Here is a 19,835-nt window from a genome sequence, read left to right as displayed (position 1 = left end):
ATAACTGATTTCAAAATGCAGCGAGTTGAGGCGCGTCGCGAGTCTCACTGGAGCGATCCGGTTTGGTGGCGGTGCGACAATATGATGTTGTGATCGTTGGATGATGATTCACGCACCGCTTTGTCTGTTTGATCAATGCAGCAGTTTGTTGTACCGTGGCGTTACTGGAAATTTAGACATCTCATCAAATTTGGTGCAGCATCCTTCCCTGCTTCGACAAGACATAGACCACTATATAACTCACCTGGTGAAATAGGAAGTGCGGCAAAGTGGTACCGTACCTTGTACGATGTTGAGACATCAGCCGACGTGGCAAACGGATGGATAGAATGCTCACCAGTTGAAATGATATACGCGATAGGATGTTTGGTAGACTGCAAGTTTGATACTCGACTCAGGTTTTGTGTAGTATCTTCCCCTGCTTCGGTGGGGTTAGTGGTATACCTAAAAAACTTAGCTGGTGACGATAAAGTGCTAGGTATGCTCTAGGATCATCAAACGACGAAAACTCGCAAAATGTTGATCGGAATGATCCTCAGATCGGATGATACGGGTGTTAAACTTATCAGAAACTTGCAGACATGGTTGGAGGTAGAGATTCTCGGTTCCATTGATTGGAGTGGCCAGATTGTCAATGAACTATTTCGAAGGTTATATTTAGTAACGACGAGAAAGGAAGGGTATGTTTATATTAAAAAACTAGTGGTCCCGGCAAACTTCGTCTTGCCATCAAGTAGGCTGTTGAAAACCGCTATGGATCGTCCCATACAAAATGACAGTTCCGTTCATTCTCGTTTTCCTTACTTTTCCAGGTGAATATCCTGGGATTTTTATACATGCAAACACGTCGGAACCCTTGAGGAACAAAACGGAGCAATTATCATTCAAATACGTTGACCCGTACGTGAGCCATTTCGTGACATACAAACACCACTTCATTTTTATTTATATAGATAGATAGATATTTGAAACAAGAAGCAAACAACGAGCTCACCAGTTGATAATCCATCCTCAGCTGAACACGAATACCTATCTTTTCGCACTTGTACAACGCTAATCGGACACGATTGATCTTGATTCCTGCGCTCTCCTACCGGAAGCATGACACAAAATCAAAAGAAAACACACTGCTTACTGTTAGGCCTTCCATAGACAGTTTTATTTGTGTTTAAGGTTCCACACTTGCACAATTCATTCGTTTGGATTTTTTTCTAAAACAAATAAGTGTAATTGATAAAGAAGCATTTTAAAGAATTTCTCACAGATCCGCCAAAATGACGCTTTGTGGCCTGTACCATGTTCTGAAAGTACTGAACTGGTCCACGTAGTCATTTCGACTAGTGACAACTGATGTACGATGATACGGATTTGTGATATACGTTAACGGATTACTCAGGAATCTCTACGTTTAAATTTAATGTTCAGATAAGGTATATATTCTCGTCTGTAACTGGTATTGGGAAAAAGTTGTTTAGGAGCTATAATATAAATATATAAAGATACGAAGGAAATAAGTTTTGCCACCTTCATCGGTGCCCTTTCACTGTTCTGTTGCAGCTAGCACTGTAATAAGTAACGTACAGTATGGGGTACCAGCGTTATCCTTTGTCGCGCACCTTTCAAATGTAAAAACTCGTTACGTCGAATGGATACAGGTTTAATGTGAATGTCAAAAACGTTGAGTGTTTTATAATTTTAGCTTCGTTCGAAAGGTTTTTATTTCTGTATTACAAATAAACTTAGGTAATATATAAAGCTGCACGGTAAAGAAACTGACACTAACATTCAAATGCCTCAAATCGAAACGTATGTACTGTGGTGCTTCTCTCGCAAATTATGAATATGTTTAATGGCGTAACCAGCGCACGCTTCGTTTTCCACGAAGAAAACCGAAAAGGGATTCCTAACGATATGCTTTAATGCGGATAACTTACCTAAGTTTTGTACAAACCAATCGGCATAGTTCTAATATGATGTGTGTTTTGAAACAGTACACGTGTTTGCTTTTCAGTAATTACTTGAAATCATATAAAATGTACCTGCTGTTGTTGAAATTAATTTTCGAGAACGAGCTGAATCAGACGTAATCAAAGAAGATTCTAACATCGAAAATCTATGTATGAGTGCAAACATCGATTCATTTCTCTTAAGTGTATCGTTCAACTATGCCGATAGATGCACATTCTTATTAGCAACTTTCCTTAAGCCTAATTATGATGAGGGAATCGATTGAAAAGGATCACGTTTTCCTGTCAACAAAAATCTATTTTGGTGAAATATAAACCACAGTAGTACTACTACACATGAGGAGATCCTTAATATATACCTAAATCGTTTCTATGGATCGATTCAATATACAAAAATCTGTGTATCATTCCTTGGTCTACACGAGTTGCTCGGATTGATAGAACTCTATAGAATCAAATGTAAATATGTATCCTTACTGGCTAGAGAGCTGTAGGTCGAGTAGACGATGGCACAATCAAATCCAATGGTTTTGTTAGCCAAGCAAAAAATAAAATACTGGCTCATCAGATCGTTTCCCAGTACAGTAAAATTTGGAGTACGCTGAAATATCTCTAACTCGATCGTTAAGCCTACACAGCTTCTTAAAACTTGTTGCAAAAGCAGTATAATCTTTGTCTTCGCTCTGTACACCTGGTGAGCCGTCCATTCAGGTCCGGCCAACTCACACCTCAAACAGCGCATTCAACTGTTATGTTCTCCGATGGATTGCGATGCTGATGATGCTCACGCCACACAGAACCACAGTGACGATACCCAGCGTCATGTAGACCGACGTGATCAACCAAAACGTGAACAAATACAACGACTTATTGCAGTACTTGCCCATGGCCGGATCGTAGTTCGGTTCGTAGATCCGATAGATCCAAAAAGACCCGATGATGAACCATCCCAGCATGAAGCAGTTGATCAGCGTTTGCGTTGGTGATTGCCTGAGGCGTTCCAATGCCTGTTCCTCGCGACTACGAACGCGAGTCGACAGATGCAGCAATTGCTTGAGCACTCCAAATCCTCCTCCGACCAGCAGATATACCGGGATGTACTCGCCCTGGGGGCAGTCGTACAGATAGATGGCTCCGAACACGATCATACACACCGGGATCACGATCGTAATGCCCAGAATGATTGTGCAGCCCACTGCAACGAATGATAAATAATATAATATTTCTTCTGGATTTTTTGGAGGAATATCTAGACTCTAGAAGATATTTTGGAGGGATCCATAGGGAAGTCTCTGACAGTATTCTAGAAAAAATCTCGGGAGAAATCACTAGCTTGCTAGGAATCCAAGTAGAAATTCACGAAGGGGTTGTTGAATAGTCACGTAATAAGATCAAGAAAAAAAGTGACTTTACAATCATTTAAGTTAAAATAGACTTCAAAGACCTTCCGTTATAAATGGAGATTTTTTAGAGACAAGTATAAAAATAGTGACCAATCTCTAAAAAGCGATCTTCACTTGTGATAAGATTTGACACGATTCTCATGCAGTTTCAACAACAAAACTGTATTGGTTTTATTGCTCTAGAAGTGATTTGAACAGTCCTGGAAACCTTTTTGTCTTTGAGGGTAAGGACATGGAATATGTGAAATTAGTTTTGAAAAACTCAGCCGTTAATCTATTCGAAAGGTTTCGATCCCGAGACTCCAAGTGTGGAACAACCTAATTTACACATTCAATACTTACGTGTTCCCAGCAGCAGTATCACAACGTTCTTCAGGAAGTCCATCATTCCGGTGGACGATTTGTGCGCTTCGCGGACCCGCCCGAACAGCGAATCGTAGGACGGAGGCGGTTCTTCACGATTGATTGCATCCTCATAGCTAGGGGGATCACCTCGACGACTGGAACCGGACGTAAATCCATTCCCACCGCTTCCGTGGACGATGATAACGTTCCCGGGGGTGTGAACGGTCATATTGCTGCTGCTGCTACTACTACTGGGGCCTGGCAGCTGGTACCGTTCGCTGCTGATAATTACTAATCTACTGTTCTGGTTGATCCCTGTCGTGGTCGCTGCTGTCGGAGGAAGTTGATTGTATGAAGGCGGAGGAGTCGGATTTGTACTCATTATTTGTTCTATCCTATCTAGTTCACTGTCGTCGTTGTTGCTGCTGCTGTTTCTGTTAACACCGCCCTAGAAGAAAAGACATCTGATCATTGATTGATTCTACTTTACACTCAAAAAAATCCAAACGTCATTGCTACGTGAAAAATCACGTAGATCATTCCAAATTCATTTTGCCTCCACTTTACCTTACTAAGATAAAGATCACTAAGCCATTCATAACCATCAAATAGTGAATCGGTAATTGTTACTGAGGTTACCTATCGCACTTACGTGAAATTCACGTAAGTGCCTAAGTTCATTTTGACATCTGCATGTTGTACGTACATTCGGTGTTGAGCGCAAATCCTAAGATGGCACCCGCTTGATTTTTGAGGAACTTCAGAAGCTGCTGAACCTTAAACCCTGTGTTAGATTGATTTCAAGGTAAATATGCTTTGAATACCGAAGAATCTCTGCATTACTTCATATTTTATACCTGATTTATAACCTCTATCAATTATAGCACGCCGAAGGCGAAGGCTACAACAAGACAGAACAAACTCACAACATTTGGGAAACAGGATTCACAATGCTCAGATTGAATATAAAAATATCACAATCTTTTAGGTCTGTTTACATTTTCCAATTGGGAATTAGTTTTCTTCCAAAGCCCATTAGAGATAAGTTTGGTCTTTATTCCAGTTAAATTTAATGCAAAACCATCTAGGTCCTATTAAAACGCTTCGTAAAGGCTACCGGAAAATCCACGTAGCTCTTACGTGTAGCGCCGGTGGAATGGACGAAGTTCAAAAGTTCATGCGTTCATTCTGGGCTACCTATGATTAACGTAAGAGCTACGTGGAAAGTGCGATGGAAAAAAACCACGTATGTTTTCACGTAACAATGACGTTTAGATTATTTTGAGTGTACTTATGCAATTCTTGACGCAGGGCTGGTAGCGACTGAGTGTTTTAAAAAGGAACTTTAGACGCCAAACAGAAACCAAAAAGTGGCCAGATGAGACCAAACAGGTTTAACTTCAGTTTTATTCATTAGTATATTTATGATGACGTGTTCCACCAAGAATTTGATTCAAGATATCTTATAAAATTCAACCTGGAGTTTTAATAAGGATAAGCCTAGTCATTTGTTTGGCAAATGCTGGGCATGGCGCACCATTGGTACCTCGCGTACCTGAAGGAATAAATTAGATCTTTTGTGTGCTCCTTAGCTTCCTGTCCAGCAACTCCTATAGCCCTCCGAACATTTAGGGGGAATGGTCCACTGGAAAACTAGGGAATTGATGTCAGGATCTGCAAGCCAGCCGTAAAAAATCAAGCAACGAATACCGTTTTGATTCATATTACGGACAGCTTCAAATTCCGGACACTGTACTTTGTATGGGAAACATTTCACACGAAATGTTTTAATTTTTGCCTTTCCAAAGTTCCCACTTTTGAGGCTCGTTTTAGTCAACATTTTCCATAGATATCTATGAAAATTTATATTGCTCAGCTGCCTTAGACGCTTTTTTAGTGGTTTACAGATATCAATTAATTATTTGACTTTTCTATCTATGATTTTCATGAGCTGTCCGTAATTCGAATCAAATAGTCCGGAATATGAGGCAAAAGTACGGATGCGTCCGGAATAAGAATCATGAAAAGTCCACACATTTCTATTTACTTAAAATTATTCATGTTGCGGAATCAAAATCTTCATCCACCATTCGAAAGTTAATTGTTTTGAAGGATCGATAATGCGGAGGAATCATACAGAATGATTCATTTAATATGCTTTCTGATGAGTTATACTTCACTGAGGCCTTAAGTGTCCGTAATATATTAACGTAATTAACGAGAGGATACGAACCAGGACAATCGACGAAGACCACAGCTACGTAAAGGGACTGGCGATTGGAAGCTTGGTACGTGGAACTGTAAATCTCTCAACTTCATCGGGAGCACACGCATACTCGCCGACGTGCTGAAGGACCACGGATACGGCATCGTAGCGTTGCAGGAAGTATGTTGGAAGGGATCAATGGTGCGAACATTTACCAGAGCTGCGGCAACACACACGAGCTGGGAACAGCTTTTATAGTGATGATTATGCAGAGGCGCGTGATCGGGTAGTAGCCCGAGAGAATGAGAATCATAAATTATAATCATAGCAAGCTGGTGAGAAATAAACGCTCTCTTTCGATACCGACATTCAAGTAGTCAACACGTGTTTCTACTGAGTTCCTACATTGGCATACGAGTGATTGGATTTTTTTTTCTGGAGCATCGGCGGAAGTCAAACGAGGACATCAGTACCATTTTGGAAAAGTTACATCGGTAAAGTATAGCATTCAATTTTGTGTGATGGTTAAATGAGAAAAAAGTACATTCGTGAACGCAAGAAGTTAACTGAAAATGGGATATTTATTTCTATCGTCAAATCCATCGAGAAAATGGAAAATCTATTTTTCATACGAAAATATTCCAGTTAATTTCCATGAGCAACACAAACGGTGTGGGAACCTCGAGTTCCAGCCCACCGGAAGGAACAAGCGAAGGGGATTCCAGTTCGCTGTTTCAAAGGAATTATAGGAGGTTCAAATAATCTCAGTCTTATTCCTGGAAGAAACGTAGGGAACTTTCCGGAAGTTCTAGTCCGTTTCTGCATTCAAGTATAGGGAATAAAGTTATTCCAGTCTTTCAACACTAAAGAGAAGCTGGATCAGTTTGTTATACGATTAAGGGCTTAAGCTGCCGTTTGCAGTTATGGTGACCAAATTGAGGGAATGATAATGGACCAAACAATTTACGCAACTCAAACGGATGACAAACTGCGATCTAAGTATTTGGAGGTCAACAGTACTTTAGACGAAATGTTGAAAATTGGTCGCACGCATGAAACCGTCAATAAGCAGGTATATATTAATAATTTGGTTATTTTTCACAAATTTAAAAAAAAAATATTAGGTTCAAGAATTTCGCATCAATCTAACCGACAATTCCGAGCTAAACGTGATAGACGATTCCGTAAAACAAGCGAAACCCAGGCTGTCCTGCAGTCGTTGTTTGGGGAATCACCTGCCTACTGATTCAAAATGTCCAGCTCGTGGATCGCATTGTAACCGATGCAATAAAATGGGACATTATGCGCGCTGTTGCAGAGGTATGAAGAAACCGTTTCTACAACACCATTCGAAACCAATCAGCAGAAAGCGTCAAGCATACGAACAAATGCAGGAAGATCGTCGTGAACAAAAGCCGAAGTTTGTACGAGAAGTTGATGACGTCACCAAGACAGCGGAAATACGCGAGTTATTCCATTTGAATGGTAAGCGCACAACAGTCGTCTCCGTAGGTGGGGTCCAGCTCCGGTTTATCGTGGATACTGGGGCAGACGAGGACGTTTTGAGTATTGAAGATTGGAACACATTAAAAAGGACTGGATTTGAGGCGTTTGCTATTGGAAAGGGAAGCGCTAAGGTTTTTCAAGCTGACCATTCTAGGAGAAGTCGACGCGATGTTGAAAACAGCAGATAAATCTTTAAGAACCACATTGTTTGTGATTCAGGATGGTAAGCATTCGCTACTTTGCGGACGTAGCGCAGAAAAGCTCGGTGTAGGTAAATTTCTGAGATCGGTGAGTGAAGAGATTTTCCCGATTATCAAAGGTAAGAATATGTAATTAATTTAAAAATAGGATAGATTATTATATTGTAAATTCATTATGCAGATATGAGTGCAAGCATTAAAATAGATAAAACCGTACCCCCTGTTCGTCAGAGTTATAGCCGTATCCCAATTCCTTTAGAAGAAGTTACTATTCTGAAACTAAAGGAGTTGGAACGTCAAGATGTAATTGAACGAGTTTATGAGGCATCAGAATGGATATCGCCAATGCTCGTCAAGCGGAAAAGTTTGAATGATGTGCGCATTATTATTGACCTTCGTGAAGCCAACAAAGCCGTTGTAAGAGAAGTTCATCCCCTTCCTACAATGGAACAAATGATGGCTAAATTAAGGGGCAGTACAGTTTTTGGAAAACTTGATATTAAGCAAGCTTTCCACCAACTTCTATTACGAGAAGATTGTCGATATATCACAACTTTTATATCGCCTTTGGGCCTAATGCGTTACAAACGATTAGTATTTGGATTGTCGGCAGCACCAGAAATTTTCCAGAAATGTATGGAAACCATACTTGCAGATTTTCCATGGTTGGTAATTTTCATTGACGACGTTCTGGTTCATGCTCCGAATGAGGAATCACTGAAACTAAGAATGATTTTAGTAAAGAATCGTTTTAAGCAGTATGGTATTGTTTTGAACGAAAATAAGACGGTAGAATGTGCTACAGAGATAGATTTTCTTGGATATTAATTATCTGCTGAAGGTATCAAAATCTCACCTGGAAAATTAGAAGCCATAAAGACATTTCGAATGCCAAAATCTGCCGAAGAAGTTAGAAGTTTTTTGGGGTTAGCTACCTTCGTAAGTCGGCATATACCAAACTTCTCAACAATAAGTAGTCCTTTGAATGCATTAACAAGGAAAGGTACACCATTTGAATGGAAAGATTCACATCAAGAAGCTTCTGAAACATTGAAGGATATTATGAGCAAATCTGAAACATTGGCGTTTTTCAACCCAAATCTAGAGACGTATGTAGAAACCGATGCGAGTCCAGTAGGGTTGGGTGCTGTCCTGTACCAAAAATTTGTAAATGGAACGTTTAACATTATATGTTACGCCTCAAAGACCCTATCTGAGGTAGAAAGACGCTACGCTCAAACAGAGAGAGAAGCTTTAGCATTAGTATGGGCTCCAGAGAAGTTCCATTACTATCTACATGGAATGTCATTTTGGATAGTCACTGATCATAAACCTTTGGTTTCAATATTTGGCCATAGAATCAAACCTTCAGCAAGAATCGAACGGTGGAAGATTCGATTGATGTCCCACGACTACAAAGTTCTCTATCGACCAGGCAAAACGAACATTGCAGACACTCTTTCGTGATTGTGTCAAGGAGAATCTGGTGATGCAGAAAATTACGATGAAGAGTGCGAGAGAGTAATTCGTTTAGTCTCGACCGATGTATGTCCGGTTGCTATTTCACTTGATGTAATTATCGAAGCCACTCAGCATGATATACATAGAGCTGACTAAATTGATGCGTTGGCTGCCATATCCGCCAAGACGTTGGCCAAGCACTCTTACACGATATAGACCAATAGCTGATGATCTTTCTAGTGACGGTGATATTGTTCTGAAAAATAAGAAGATTAACATTCCACGAAAACTATATGATAAGATACTTAAACTTGGTCATGAGCCACATTTGGGAAACACAGCTATGAAAAAGCGGTTGAGAGAAAAAGTCTGGTGGGTTCGAATGGACTCTATGGTAGAAGAATACGTCAGTTCATGCAATGGATGCCTTTTAGTTTCCAAACCGGCTACTGAACCGATGGTAAGGTCCCCATTACCTGACAAACCATGGAAAAAGCTGGCGTTGGATTTCACAGAAGTGACTAAAGGAATTCATTTGTTGGTAATTGTTGATTACTATTCAAGGTATCCCGAAGTTAAAATCATCACTTCTATGACTGCCAAATCTACGATATTCAAACTTCGTACAATATTTGCAAGATTTGGGTACCCTCACGAAATTGTGTGTGACAATGGGCTACCTTTTACATCAGACGAGTTCGTACATTTTTGCACTGCTTTTGGTATTGTTCTTAAGCATTCGGTCCCATACGCCCCGTTTCAAAATGGACTAGTAGAGAGACATAACAGAACTCTTCTGAAAACAGTCAAGATCAACGTAGCAATGGGAAGAGACTGGAAGAACGACCTTTATGATTTTCTTCTGGTTTTCCGGAATACACCGCATACGGTCACAAACATTGCTTCAGTAAAACTCATGTTTGGTAGAAATTTGAAAGGCAAAATACCTGGCATACTGACAGAGGAATCGGAGAAAAAGGATAATGTAACCAGCATAGATGACAAGAATAAAGAAAAAGGGAAGAAATATGGCGATCGGAAGCGGAAAGCAAAGCTCTCTAAAGTCGATATCGGTGATCGCGTGTTGATTAAAAATGTGGTTAAACAAAATAAGCTCACTCCGACTTTCAACCCTCAGCCTCACATCGTGGTGAAGAAAACCGGAACCCGCCTTACGTTAAGGAATCTCGATACAGAAGTTGAGCTAGATAGGCATGTTAATCATGTAAAGACCCTTATTTCTAACAGTCCATTCCGCAGTCTGGAACTTTCTGACCCTCCAATGAACAACACAGTAAAGTCTCCGATTTAGGAAAAATCTTGTACTAAACCGAAGACTACCGTTGAAAGCGACAGCGCGAAAATGTCTAATCAGAACCAGTTATCAAATTCAGGTCCAATACGAAACAGATTAACAAGAAATCATCGAAAACCAGAGTATCTTAAAAATTATGTAACGTAGTCAAAAATACAAAATGTAATAATTCATAATATACAAATAGATTCTTCAATAGAAACTAAGGAAGAGATGTATCAAGCTAAGAATCATAAATTATAATCATAGCAAGCTGGTGGGAAATAAACGCTCTCTTTCGATACCGACATTCAAGTAGTCAACACGTGTTTTTACTGAGTTCCTACAACTCACATTTGAAATCTATAGAAAACCAACTAACACTCAACGTATTATTCCAAATACATCAAATCACTCACACCAACACAAAATATCTTCCTTCAATTACATGATAGGGTAGATGTACCAATAGTGGAGGTACTAAGCACGATTGAACTTCATTTAACTACCTAAATTCAAGAAGCACAATTAGTGTACATGTTAATGTTATAACGGGAAGGAACGACCATTGACTTAATGAGAAAAATGATTTCATCACAGTAATCCACGGCATGTCAGTGCAAAATAATACCTCAACTATTGGTACACTGTTCGTTTAGTATATTTTTGATTTGAGTTCCTATTATTGCGGTATCCGTGGTTTTCTTATGGGATCCTCCACTATAGGAACACTTTACCGCAACTATTGGTACCAGTAAGAAAAGTTTAAGCAATTTTAGTGATATTTTTTTTAGTTTTCAAAGCAACGCTTTTTTCAAGTATTCCGTGTATCAACAAGCCAATACGTCGATTGGCAGTGTTGGTTCTGTGGCTAATGTAATAAAATCAGTGAAAACGGCACTACCGCAACTATAGGAACACCCACAACTAAGGGAACACTTACCCTACAACGAATGCTAACAATCCCCCTTAGTGAAACTGGTAGAAGAAAGGAACTTAACTACATTTTTGAAACAGGACAATTAAACGGTTACACAAGACAAACAATACAACAACTCATTGACAAAAGAACACGAGAGCAATACAGACGTTCACTTACTACTCTGACACAAGAAAAACCAACACTCAAACGTATAGCCGTCAACGAATTTCTTCAAAAACTCTAGGATGGAACTTTGAGGATTTTCGTGTAAAAACTGTAGAATTTTTTGGAAGATCTACTTGAGTAACCACTGAGAAAATCGATGGAAAAATTAGCGAAAAAATCTATGTAGGAAATCTAGGAAAGTTTTTAGAGTAATTCCTGCAAAAAAATACTGCGTTTGATTTCCTGGAGTAAATTCTTTTCATTATCTGCAAACAAATCTCTGGTGGAATTTTAGTCTAGACGAATTTCTGGAGGGATGCCTGGAAGAGTTCTCGAAACTATTCTAGAAGAATTCCTGAAGCTTTTCCTCGAGGAATCGAAAAAGAAATTTCTGAATAATGATTGTGTAACATTCTCTGAATCGCAGCAAGCCATGCGCGCGGGCGGCTGCGTTTTGGATTTTGTGTCACGTCCGCGTTCTTTTGTTTTTCAATTCCGCTGGTGAAAATTAGATTCGGTGGTGCTATGCCACGTGCAAATGTTCTGTGGAAACATGTTTTTGGAAGTGATAGATGTGTTTTTGGGGCCTTCCTTAGCCGAGTGGTTAAAGTCCACGGCTACCAAGCAAAGCCATGCTGATGGTGTTTTTGTTCGAATCCCGGTCGGCAACTTTGGCAATGAAAGCTCTCAGTTAATAACTGTGGAAGTGTTCATTGAACACTAAGCTGAGAAGCAGGCTCTGTCTCAGTGAGGACGTCATGCCAAGAAGGAGAAGAAGATGTGTTTTTTTATAGGAGATTATATCTGAAGATGTTTTGTGAAGTTTTGTTGTTTACTATTATTCGATTTGCTTGCGTTTTGCTCGAGAGTGCTCTGTAGTGGCATCATCAATTGAATTTGTTTCGAGTGACTTGTTTTTTTTTTATCTCCCGTGCGTGTTGATTCAAAAATTGAATGTGGTTCGTGGATGCTCGATTCGGGATGGATTAAAAACTGCAGTGCGCGCATTTTGATGGGCAGTGCTATTAAGTTACGGCTCACGCTATTGTTCATTGTTAGAGGAGCGACAGATTGCAGCGGATTTTCGGAAAAGGAATTTGGTGAGTTTGTTCTGAATGCGTAAATACTAACCATTTGTCGGCCAAAATGTCTACCGAACGTATCCTATGGAACGTATCCATCTACGAATTTGTGCGAAATGCTTAATGCTAATGATCGTGTAACAGTCTCTGAAGGTTTCTCTGAAGCCTCTATAAATTAAATATTTTTTGACTATAACCTACCGTTTTGATTCATATTACGGACACTTAAGGACTCAGGGAAATATAACCCAGCATAGAGCATACAAAATAAATCATTCTGTATGATTCCTCAGCGCTATCGAGCATCGAAAGCCCTTTACTTTCGAACGGTGGGTGAAGAATACGCCTCCGCAACTTCAAAAATTTTAAATAAATCAAAATGTGTGGCTTTTTCATGATACTAGTTAGTTTCATGGTACTAGTTTTAAACTTTTCACAAGGTCAAGGACCAAGTCTATAAAAAGCGACCTGCTACCAGCCCTGCCAACGGTCACGATACCGCTTGATCAATTGAGAAATATAGGACACCAAGGTCAAATTCCAAAACACCCATCCGAACCTTCTTTCCCGCATCGACCGATTCCATTCCAATTGATCTCGCCGTGACCTCACCGTAATAAACGTCTTCTCCCGCAGCATCATCTCTTACCTGTTGAACGTAAATGTCGTGATAGTTGGTGATGGTCCCGTTGCTACCGGTGCTACTGCTGCTACTTCCGGACGTTACCGTCGTTGCCATTCTCCGGATGTCCCTCCCGGAGCCCTATCTATCCTATGGTTGTCGCCTTCGTCCAATTATTATTCACATTCGCCTCTTCTCTTTGTTTGACTTGTAGACGCAAAATGCAACAACAATACGATACACAAAGATATTGACAATGGCAATTTTCCCTCAAGATCGTGTCCAATTATCGCCGGGTTTAAGCTTGTCACCTTTCTTTTCCTTAATCCGAAGGCGATGACGGGATTTTTGATGGATGATTTCCGATTCGATTCGCGTCCGACCGACAAAACGTCGTCTCGTCTCAAGATGATGTCATTGTTTTTGATAGATGCAGATGAAGAGCCGTTGACAGCAAAGGGAGGACTTGCTCTACAATGCACACTCACTTCTATCACTTAACACGAACACTGACATACTTCTAGATTGCTTTCATCTTGCATCAAACTGCAGTTTTATGATTAAATGCAACCCGCGAACAGTAACTTTAAGTGCAGCTGAGACGGAGAAATTTGTGTGATTTGTAAACAAAGTAAGGATGACAGTTGAACGCGAAGAAAGGTTCGTTTTACAGTGACGGTCAGTGATTTGTGTACTTCAATTTGGATGAAATATTTCGGTGCGATCGGAAATTGCCGAAAACGAAAACTCACCGAAAATGGTAAGACACACTCTGACATTGATTAAGCGTATACAGTCATCTCTCCCTTAAGCGAAGTATGCACTTCAACAGTAAAGTAATCGCCTATCTCGATGCGTGAGAAATTTCTTGCAAGAAATGCTCAAGAAAAGCATTTTTCTTTGATCGCAGTACGCAGTTGAAAAGAAATGTCAATCCAAATGGAGCTCACTGTACGAAATTTCTTGACCATTTCTTGGGCAGAAATTTTTACTTTTCTTGAGCGGAACAGCATACTTAGCTTTACTCGATATTGAAGGGACCATCGACTTAAGGCTCATTCACAAATTTCATAACGCTGAAGGGGGTAGGTATGTGTCGTCGTGCTGTTACGATTCATACAAAATTTTTAAAATGTTCATACAAAAAGCGTTACGAGGGGTTGGGTGGGTGTCGAAAGTAGTCGTTTTTGGCGTTATGAAATTTATGAATAAACCTCAAAACACAAAACCAGTGCAACTGCGATCTAAGGGACCATCGAGTTAGCCATGAATACCAACTTTTACTATGGTTCTCTAACTCTATATCAAGATACGGAATATCGAGTAAAGCTAGGTATGCTGTTCCGCTCAAGAAAAGTAAAAATTTCTGCTCAAGAAATGGTCAAGAAATTTCGTACAGTGAGCTGCATTTGAAATGACATTCCTTTTCAACTGCGTACTGCGATCAAAGAAAAATGCTTTTCTTGAGCATTTCTTGCAAGAAATTTCTCACGCATCGAGATAGGCGATTACTTTTCTGTTGAAGTGCATAAAGGGAATACTAAATTTGTCGCTTTTTCACACGACAAATCGTGTGAAAGTGTGAATATTACTGGATTCCCGCAATCGCGTAATCGAAAATGGACACGATTTGTAGTGAATTTTAGAATGATTTGACATCAAAGATTTTTCTGAGAATTTTGGAATTTTAGTTAAAAATTTGTATCCTATGGAGAGATCTTGAGATTAAGGCAACTAAAAATTATGAAATTACTAGATTTTTTAGATTCCAGATTGTGATGTAAGATGAAGTAAAATGTAACGGAATAACTTAAATTATTCGAGAATTACTATAACAAATCTAGAATGTCTATCAGAATACAGGTTGGATTCGATTATCCGGAGACTCGATTATCCAGCAACTCGATTATCCGGAGTATGTTTTTTGATATTTTTATTTTTTTAGTTTTTATGCATAAATATGAGATAATTTAGTATTGCAATATACAATATGAATAGTTTCGCCGTTTTGGACGTAGTAAGGAAAGGGGGGGTTTGAAAAAGGGTTTTGTTGTGTATGCTGGTCAAAAAATTTGTTTTCTCCTTTAGACCCCTAGTTCTTAGAAATAACTTCTGGCTATGTCACTGTATCACATGAATAAAACAACGAAAAATTATAATATTGGTATTTTAGAGATAACTTTCCGTTCTACGGAAAGCTACCGCAGCCGTCACGTTACTGATTTTCACAAAGCATCATCGATCGGCTGCGATGATACCTTGGAAACCACGCTAATGACTGTTGTTTTCTGCCGCGGTTCAAAGCTTGGGACTTTACCAGCATACTTTGATTAGATGGTTCCGTTCAATGATACAATGATTTTCAAGGCTGCGGTAGAACTTTGACAGCTGCGGTAAAACTTAGCGGCTACCGCAGAACGGAGAATTTTCAAAAGAATCGTAATATATTGCTGTTTGCGTTTAACGTGCAAACCCAGTCAAACTGTGCTTCAATCGCGGTAACACAAAGTTATCAAAGGATACTTAGCAACTATGATCCATATCACCGCCAACCTAGCAAAGAAAATTAATCTTTGACTTTGCCTTCCTTGTTAAAAATCTTACCGCGTTTGGTGTTCCCGCATTTGATATTTGCATTTCAAATGCACATAGCAATATAGGTTCTTTTATCACAGATTTTATTTTTTTCCGGTGATTCGATTATTCGGAGGATTCGATTATCCGGAGTGCAAAAAAAATCAATACTCCGGATAATCGAGTCCAATCTATACCAGAATTTCTTCATAAATCCCAAAATTCGAGAAGAAAATCTTTAAAAAAATTGCGACTTCTGCACCCATTTTGACTCACCCCGATTTTTTTATTATCACAGTAAAATCTCGCATACAATTTCGCAGTGCAAACATATACAAGCAAGCTATGTCATAAAATAGGTTGTTTCAAACCCCCTGAAGGTAGCGCTAGTTCTTGGCGCTAGTTCCGAGTAAACACATTTTTGGCTTTGCACTCATCAAACCCCGCGCGAAAGCGACAAATGTCGTATGAGAAAAATATTTTTTTTTTTTTTTTAAACTTTATTTGAGTGTATTTTAACGCACGAGGGCTAGTTCTACACTATGAGAAAAATACATTCTATTGACAATCGTTTATTATTGTGCCTAATTAAGTGTGGTCAAATTATTTAGCAGTTACAGAAAATCAGATAATGTACTACGCACTTATTACCAAAATGATAAGTAAAATATGAATGTCGCATTCCAAAACTAGTGTGTCTTGTGCCTAAAACGGTATTTTTGGACGAGCTGTCAAATCAGCACCTTTTTCAGCACCAAATTTTTGGCTTCACTCCAGTTGTTCGTGGATGACAGCCGTTTCAGTCCTGTGGTTGTTTCAGCTTTTTGATAGTTGGCCAGTTAGTTCACCTAGTTAAAAAGTTCTTGCTGTGCTCAATTGTGTGATTTGTGCGCAATAAATCGTACTATGATAATCGTTGAGTCAGAGACAAATAGAGACATAGGACTCGGGCTCACAACGGGTACCACTTCTAGTACTACATTTGGTCCCCGGTACCCAAGTTTGACATTTGAACATAACACCTAATTTTATATCAGCTTTGCGATGTTACTGCTCATGATAACAGGAGGGTGGTTTCTATGGGGACATTTCCTTGTGAAAATTCAACCTTCCGGTCGTCCCGCGGTTGACCATCACCAGAAGCACCACGCTAATGTTGTATGCAAAAAGCGAGATTTCAAACTCCCTGCCGAAGTAAAAAGGATTAGACCTGCCATCCCATTTTCTACTAGATGTTCATTGTTTTCGACCCTCCAATGTGATTAATCCAGTTATTTATCCAGTTATTTATCCATTGAAACTACAATAATGAATTTTCAAATTTAATTGAAACTACAATAATGAATAACAATTTCATTGTGGTGTATTTCTTATATATCGACAAACAGTAATATAATAAAAATTACAAACGGATCCTTGAAGCATGATGCATTAAAATGCCGAGAACAAATTCGACGATGCTCTAGCTTTCCTTTGACTATCGTGCCGTGTTTATAACAGAATTCTTTCCAAACGGTCAATCTAAAAATAAACGGAAGATAAAGTAATGTATAAAGAAGTTTATAAATGCGATAACTTACTTGTCGTTGTCTTCGGGAAACGGTATAGGAAAACCACTGTATGGGATGGGATGCTGAATTTGTCCCGAGTTTTGCAACTGTCGATGCAACAGACGGCGAATCAACAATTGTTTATTTATTATCACATGGCAACGCGGATTTGAATTTTGCGGGTAGCGAGATGAATTAGATTTCAGCTTTGCAAGGCAGATACAAATGTAGGTATTGTGTTTGCTATTCTAGTACTTCATGATCCCAAAAATAAAGTCATTTTATATGGAAGTCCTACGTCTTTATTTTGTCTTTGGTTGAGTCTTATCGGGGGAAAATTTCACAGCCAAATCATGCTTGGAGGGATGTAAAAATAATCACAGAAATCTAATCACTCGTGAAAGACCCAATATTAAATCTGACATTATTTTCATTACTTGAAATTACTGAAGCTAAATATCAGAAGCTTTATAGTAAATGATACTTTTATTCAAACCAACGCAACGCGTTGTTTGTATTATGTTCAAAAGGTGTAGTGAGGTAAAATGACACAAACTAATGTTTCACTCATGTTCCATGAGCATGAGCATGATTGACCGCCTGCAGATGCTTTTCCGTTATTGCAAGAACAGCTGTATTTATACAGGGAACTAACAGACGCTACTCGGGATCAGTAGCATCCTCAATGTGTAAGTACTGGTGCTCTCATTATTACGCATTGCAAGAAAAAAATTGATCCCTGGAAAATCCAGGTCCATTTATCAGAAAATTTTCCATCAAAATCATCGTAGTCACCTCTGAGCTTGTGCTGTTTGAACTTATGATTTATTTTTGGTCTCTTTCAACTGTCTCAAATGTCTCGACAATATTTACAATAAAATGCTACAAATTAGGGTTCATTCATATTTTTCATAACGCCGAAAATTACCATCCTTGACACCCACCCACCCCCTTGTTGCGCTTTTTATATGGATATTCTACAAAATCTGTATGAGCCGTAACATCGTGAGGATACCCACCCAACCCTTTCAGCGTTATGAAATTTTTTTTTTCTCTCTGTTCGGATGCGCCACTGCGACCAGTATTAAGATCTATTGTGGCATTACCCGTATCCTTAGTGTATAGTGCATGTCGCATTACTCCATTTCCATTGATAGGTAATAAATCATCGATTTCTGTACAGTTCTTGTTTTGATTCCTCAGATATTGATACAAATCGACTATGATGAAAAGATCTCGCTATTTACACCCTTCATAGAAATTTACATCTCAGCGAAGGCGCGCCCCTTAGCAAACATAATCGATTAAATTTCTGAGAAACCAAATCGGTACTACTGATATTTGGCCATGCAACGGAACTCTAGTCCCATCCTTGTTTCGCTTTTAGTTTAGTCCCAGAAAAATACTAGAAAAAAGGGGCTTTATGCTAGCAGCAAAACCGAATCAAGCTATAAAATTTGTTTAATAATCAGAATTCACGTGAGTCCTTGAATTACCAGTACTTACAGTCCTTGTTGAGTTAATACTCATGATTTTTATCCGAACTTCAAGTGTAGTCTCGGGACTGACCAACTCCGGGCTTCGTGGCCTTGCGGTTAGTGGCGTCAGTCGTCTAGGCGTATTGTGCCACGGGGTGTGGGTTCGATTCCCGCTCCAGTCGGTGAAAACTTTTCGTCAAACGAAAAATTCATCGCTGGGCTACTGGGTGTTTCGTGTTGTCCGTTGCCTAATGTTAGTGATCGTTCAGTCTGTGCAGCCTATGTGCTGAAGACGGTGTAAATTGTCTTTTTAACCATCTGCTAGGTAAAATAGATTAATTTTCAGAAACTGTTGCCAGTAGCAAGGACTTTGTACCGCGAATCCTTGAATTACCAGAACATATTACCCTAGCCCGACAAACAAGATGAGACTAGGGTTCAAATGGTAGATCTTCCCAACAAACATTTTTGCTGAACAAGAGCTGAACAAATCACTCTTAAGCTTATATCAGTTAAATAAACTGTTGTTCAGCTACTAATGTTACTTGGGTTACCCCGTAACGCACCACGAAAAGGTGATCTAAGGACTGTTTATTTTATAAAGTGGACACCTTGTGCATGCTGTATCTTTCTTATTAATCAATGAAATTTCAATCGGTTTTTTGCACATCGTTCGACTAGTATTGTACAATGTTATGATAATAAAAATTCTCCAAAATAATTAAATTTCACACGAATATGGAACAACGATTAGATCGGTCGATTTTTTGAGGTTATCAAAATCAATGATTGTAAGAAATTGGCTGAAAAATTCGATAATTTATATTTTCTATTTTCAAAAAAGGCTTGTTCTTCGAAAGCATCATCAATCAGAAGCCTGATGGAAAAAATCAAGTTATTTTTGGAGCAACAATTTTACAGATAATATAAAATCAATTTTCCCGTATATTTTTTAAGATTTTTTGTTTTAAATTTGATGGGAATTGATATGAGTAGAATTTGTTGTGTAAAAGTACGTCCTGACGGAAGTCCTAATATAGTATTAATATGAAAAATAACT

At 39.0% G+C, this 19,835-nt stretch overlaps 1 protein-coding gene across 1 annotated transcript; it reads right to left on the bottom strand.

Annotated features, from left to right (window-relative positions):
- Window positions 1-1,413: 1,413 nt before the first annotated feature.
- Window positions 1,414-13,834, bottom strand: LOC110680265. Its single transcript, XM_021856080.1, has 3 exons — window positions 13,201-13,834; window positions 3,713-4,163; window positions 1,414-3,162 (listed from the first exon to the last, which is right to left on the bottom strand). Exons 1-3 carry the CDS (start codon window positions 13,288-13,290, stop codon window positions 2,717-2,719), a joined length of 987 nt encoding a protein of 328 aa, XP_021711772.1. The 5' UTR covers window positions 13,291-13,834; the 3' UTR covers window positions 1,414-2,716.
- Between the last annotated feature and the right edge of the window lie 6,001 nt (window positions 13,835-19,835).

This window comes from Aedes aegypti, unplaced genomic scaffold (genome assembly GCF_002204515.2).
Source record: "Aedes aegypti strain LVP_AGWG unplaced genomic scaffold, AaegL5.0 Primary Assembly AGWG_AaegL5_hic_scaff_1138_PBJ_arrow, whole genome shotgun sequence".
Classification (NCBI taxonomy): Eukaryota; Metazoa; Arthropoda; class Insecta; order Diptera; family Culicidae; genus Aedes; species Aedes aegypti.
Note: the sequence above shows the minus strand (reverse complement) of the source record. Positions and strands in the feature narration are given on the sequence as shown.

What these genes read in the sequence shown, in the direction of transcription:
- LOC110680265 (XM_021856080.1), bottom strand. Translation starts at nt 13,290, where the DNA reads ATGGCAACGACGGTAACGTCCGGAAGTAGCAGCAGTAGCACCGGTAGC. An exon ending in ACGACATTTACGTTCAACAG is followed by an intron (nt 4,164 to 13,200) that starts GTAAGAGATGAT and finishes CTTTTCTTCTAG; the next exon opens with GGCGGTGTTAACAGAAACAG. An exon ending in GATACTGCTGCTGGGAACAC is followed by an intron (nt 3,163 to 3,712) that starts GTAAGTATTGAA and finishes CATTCGTTGCAG; the next exon opens with TGGGCTGCACAATCATTCTG.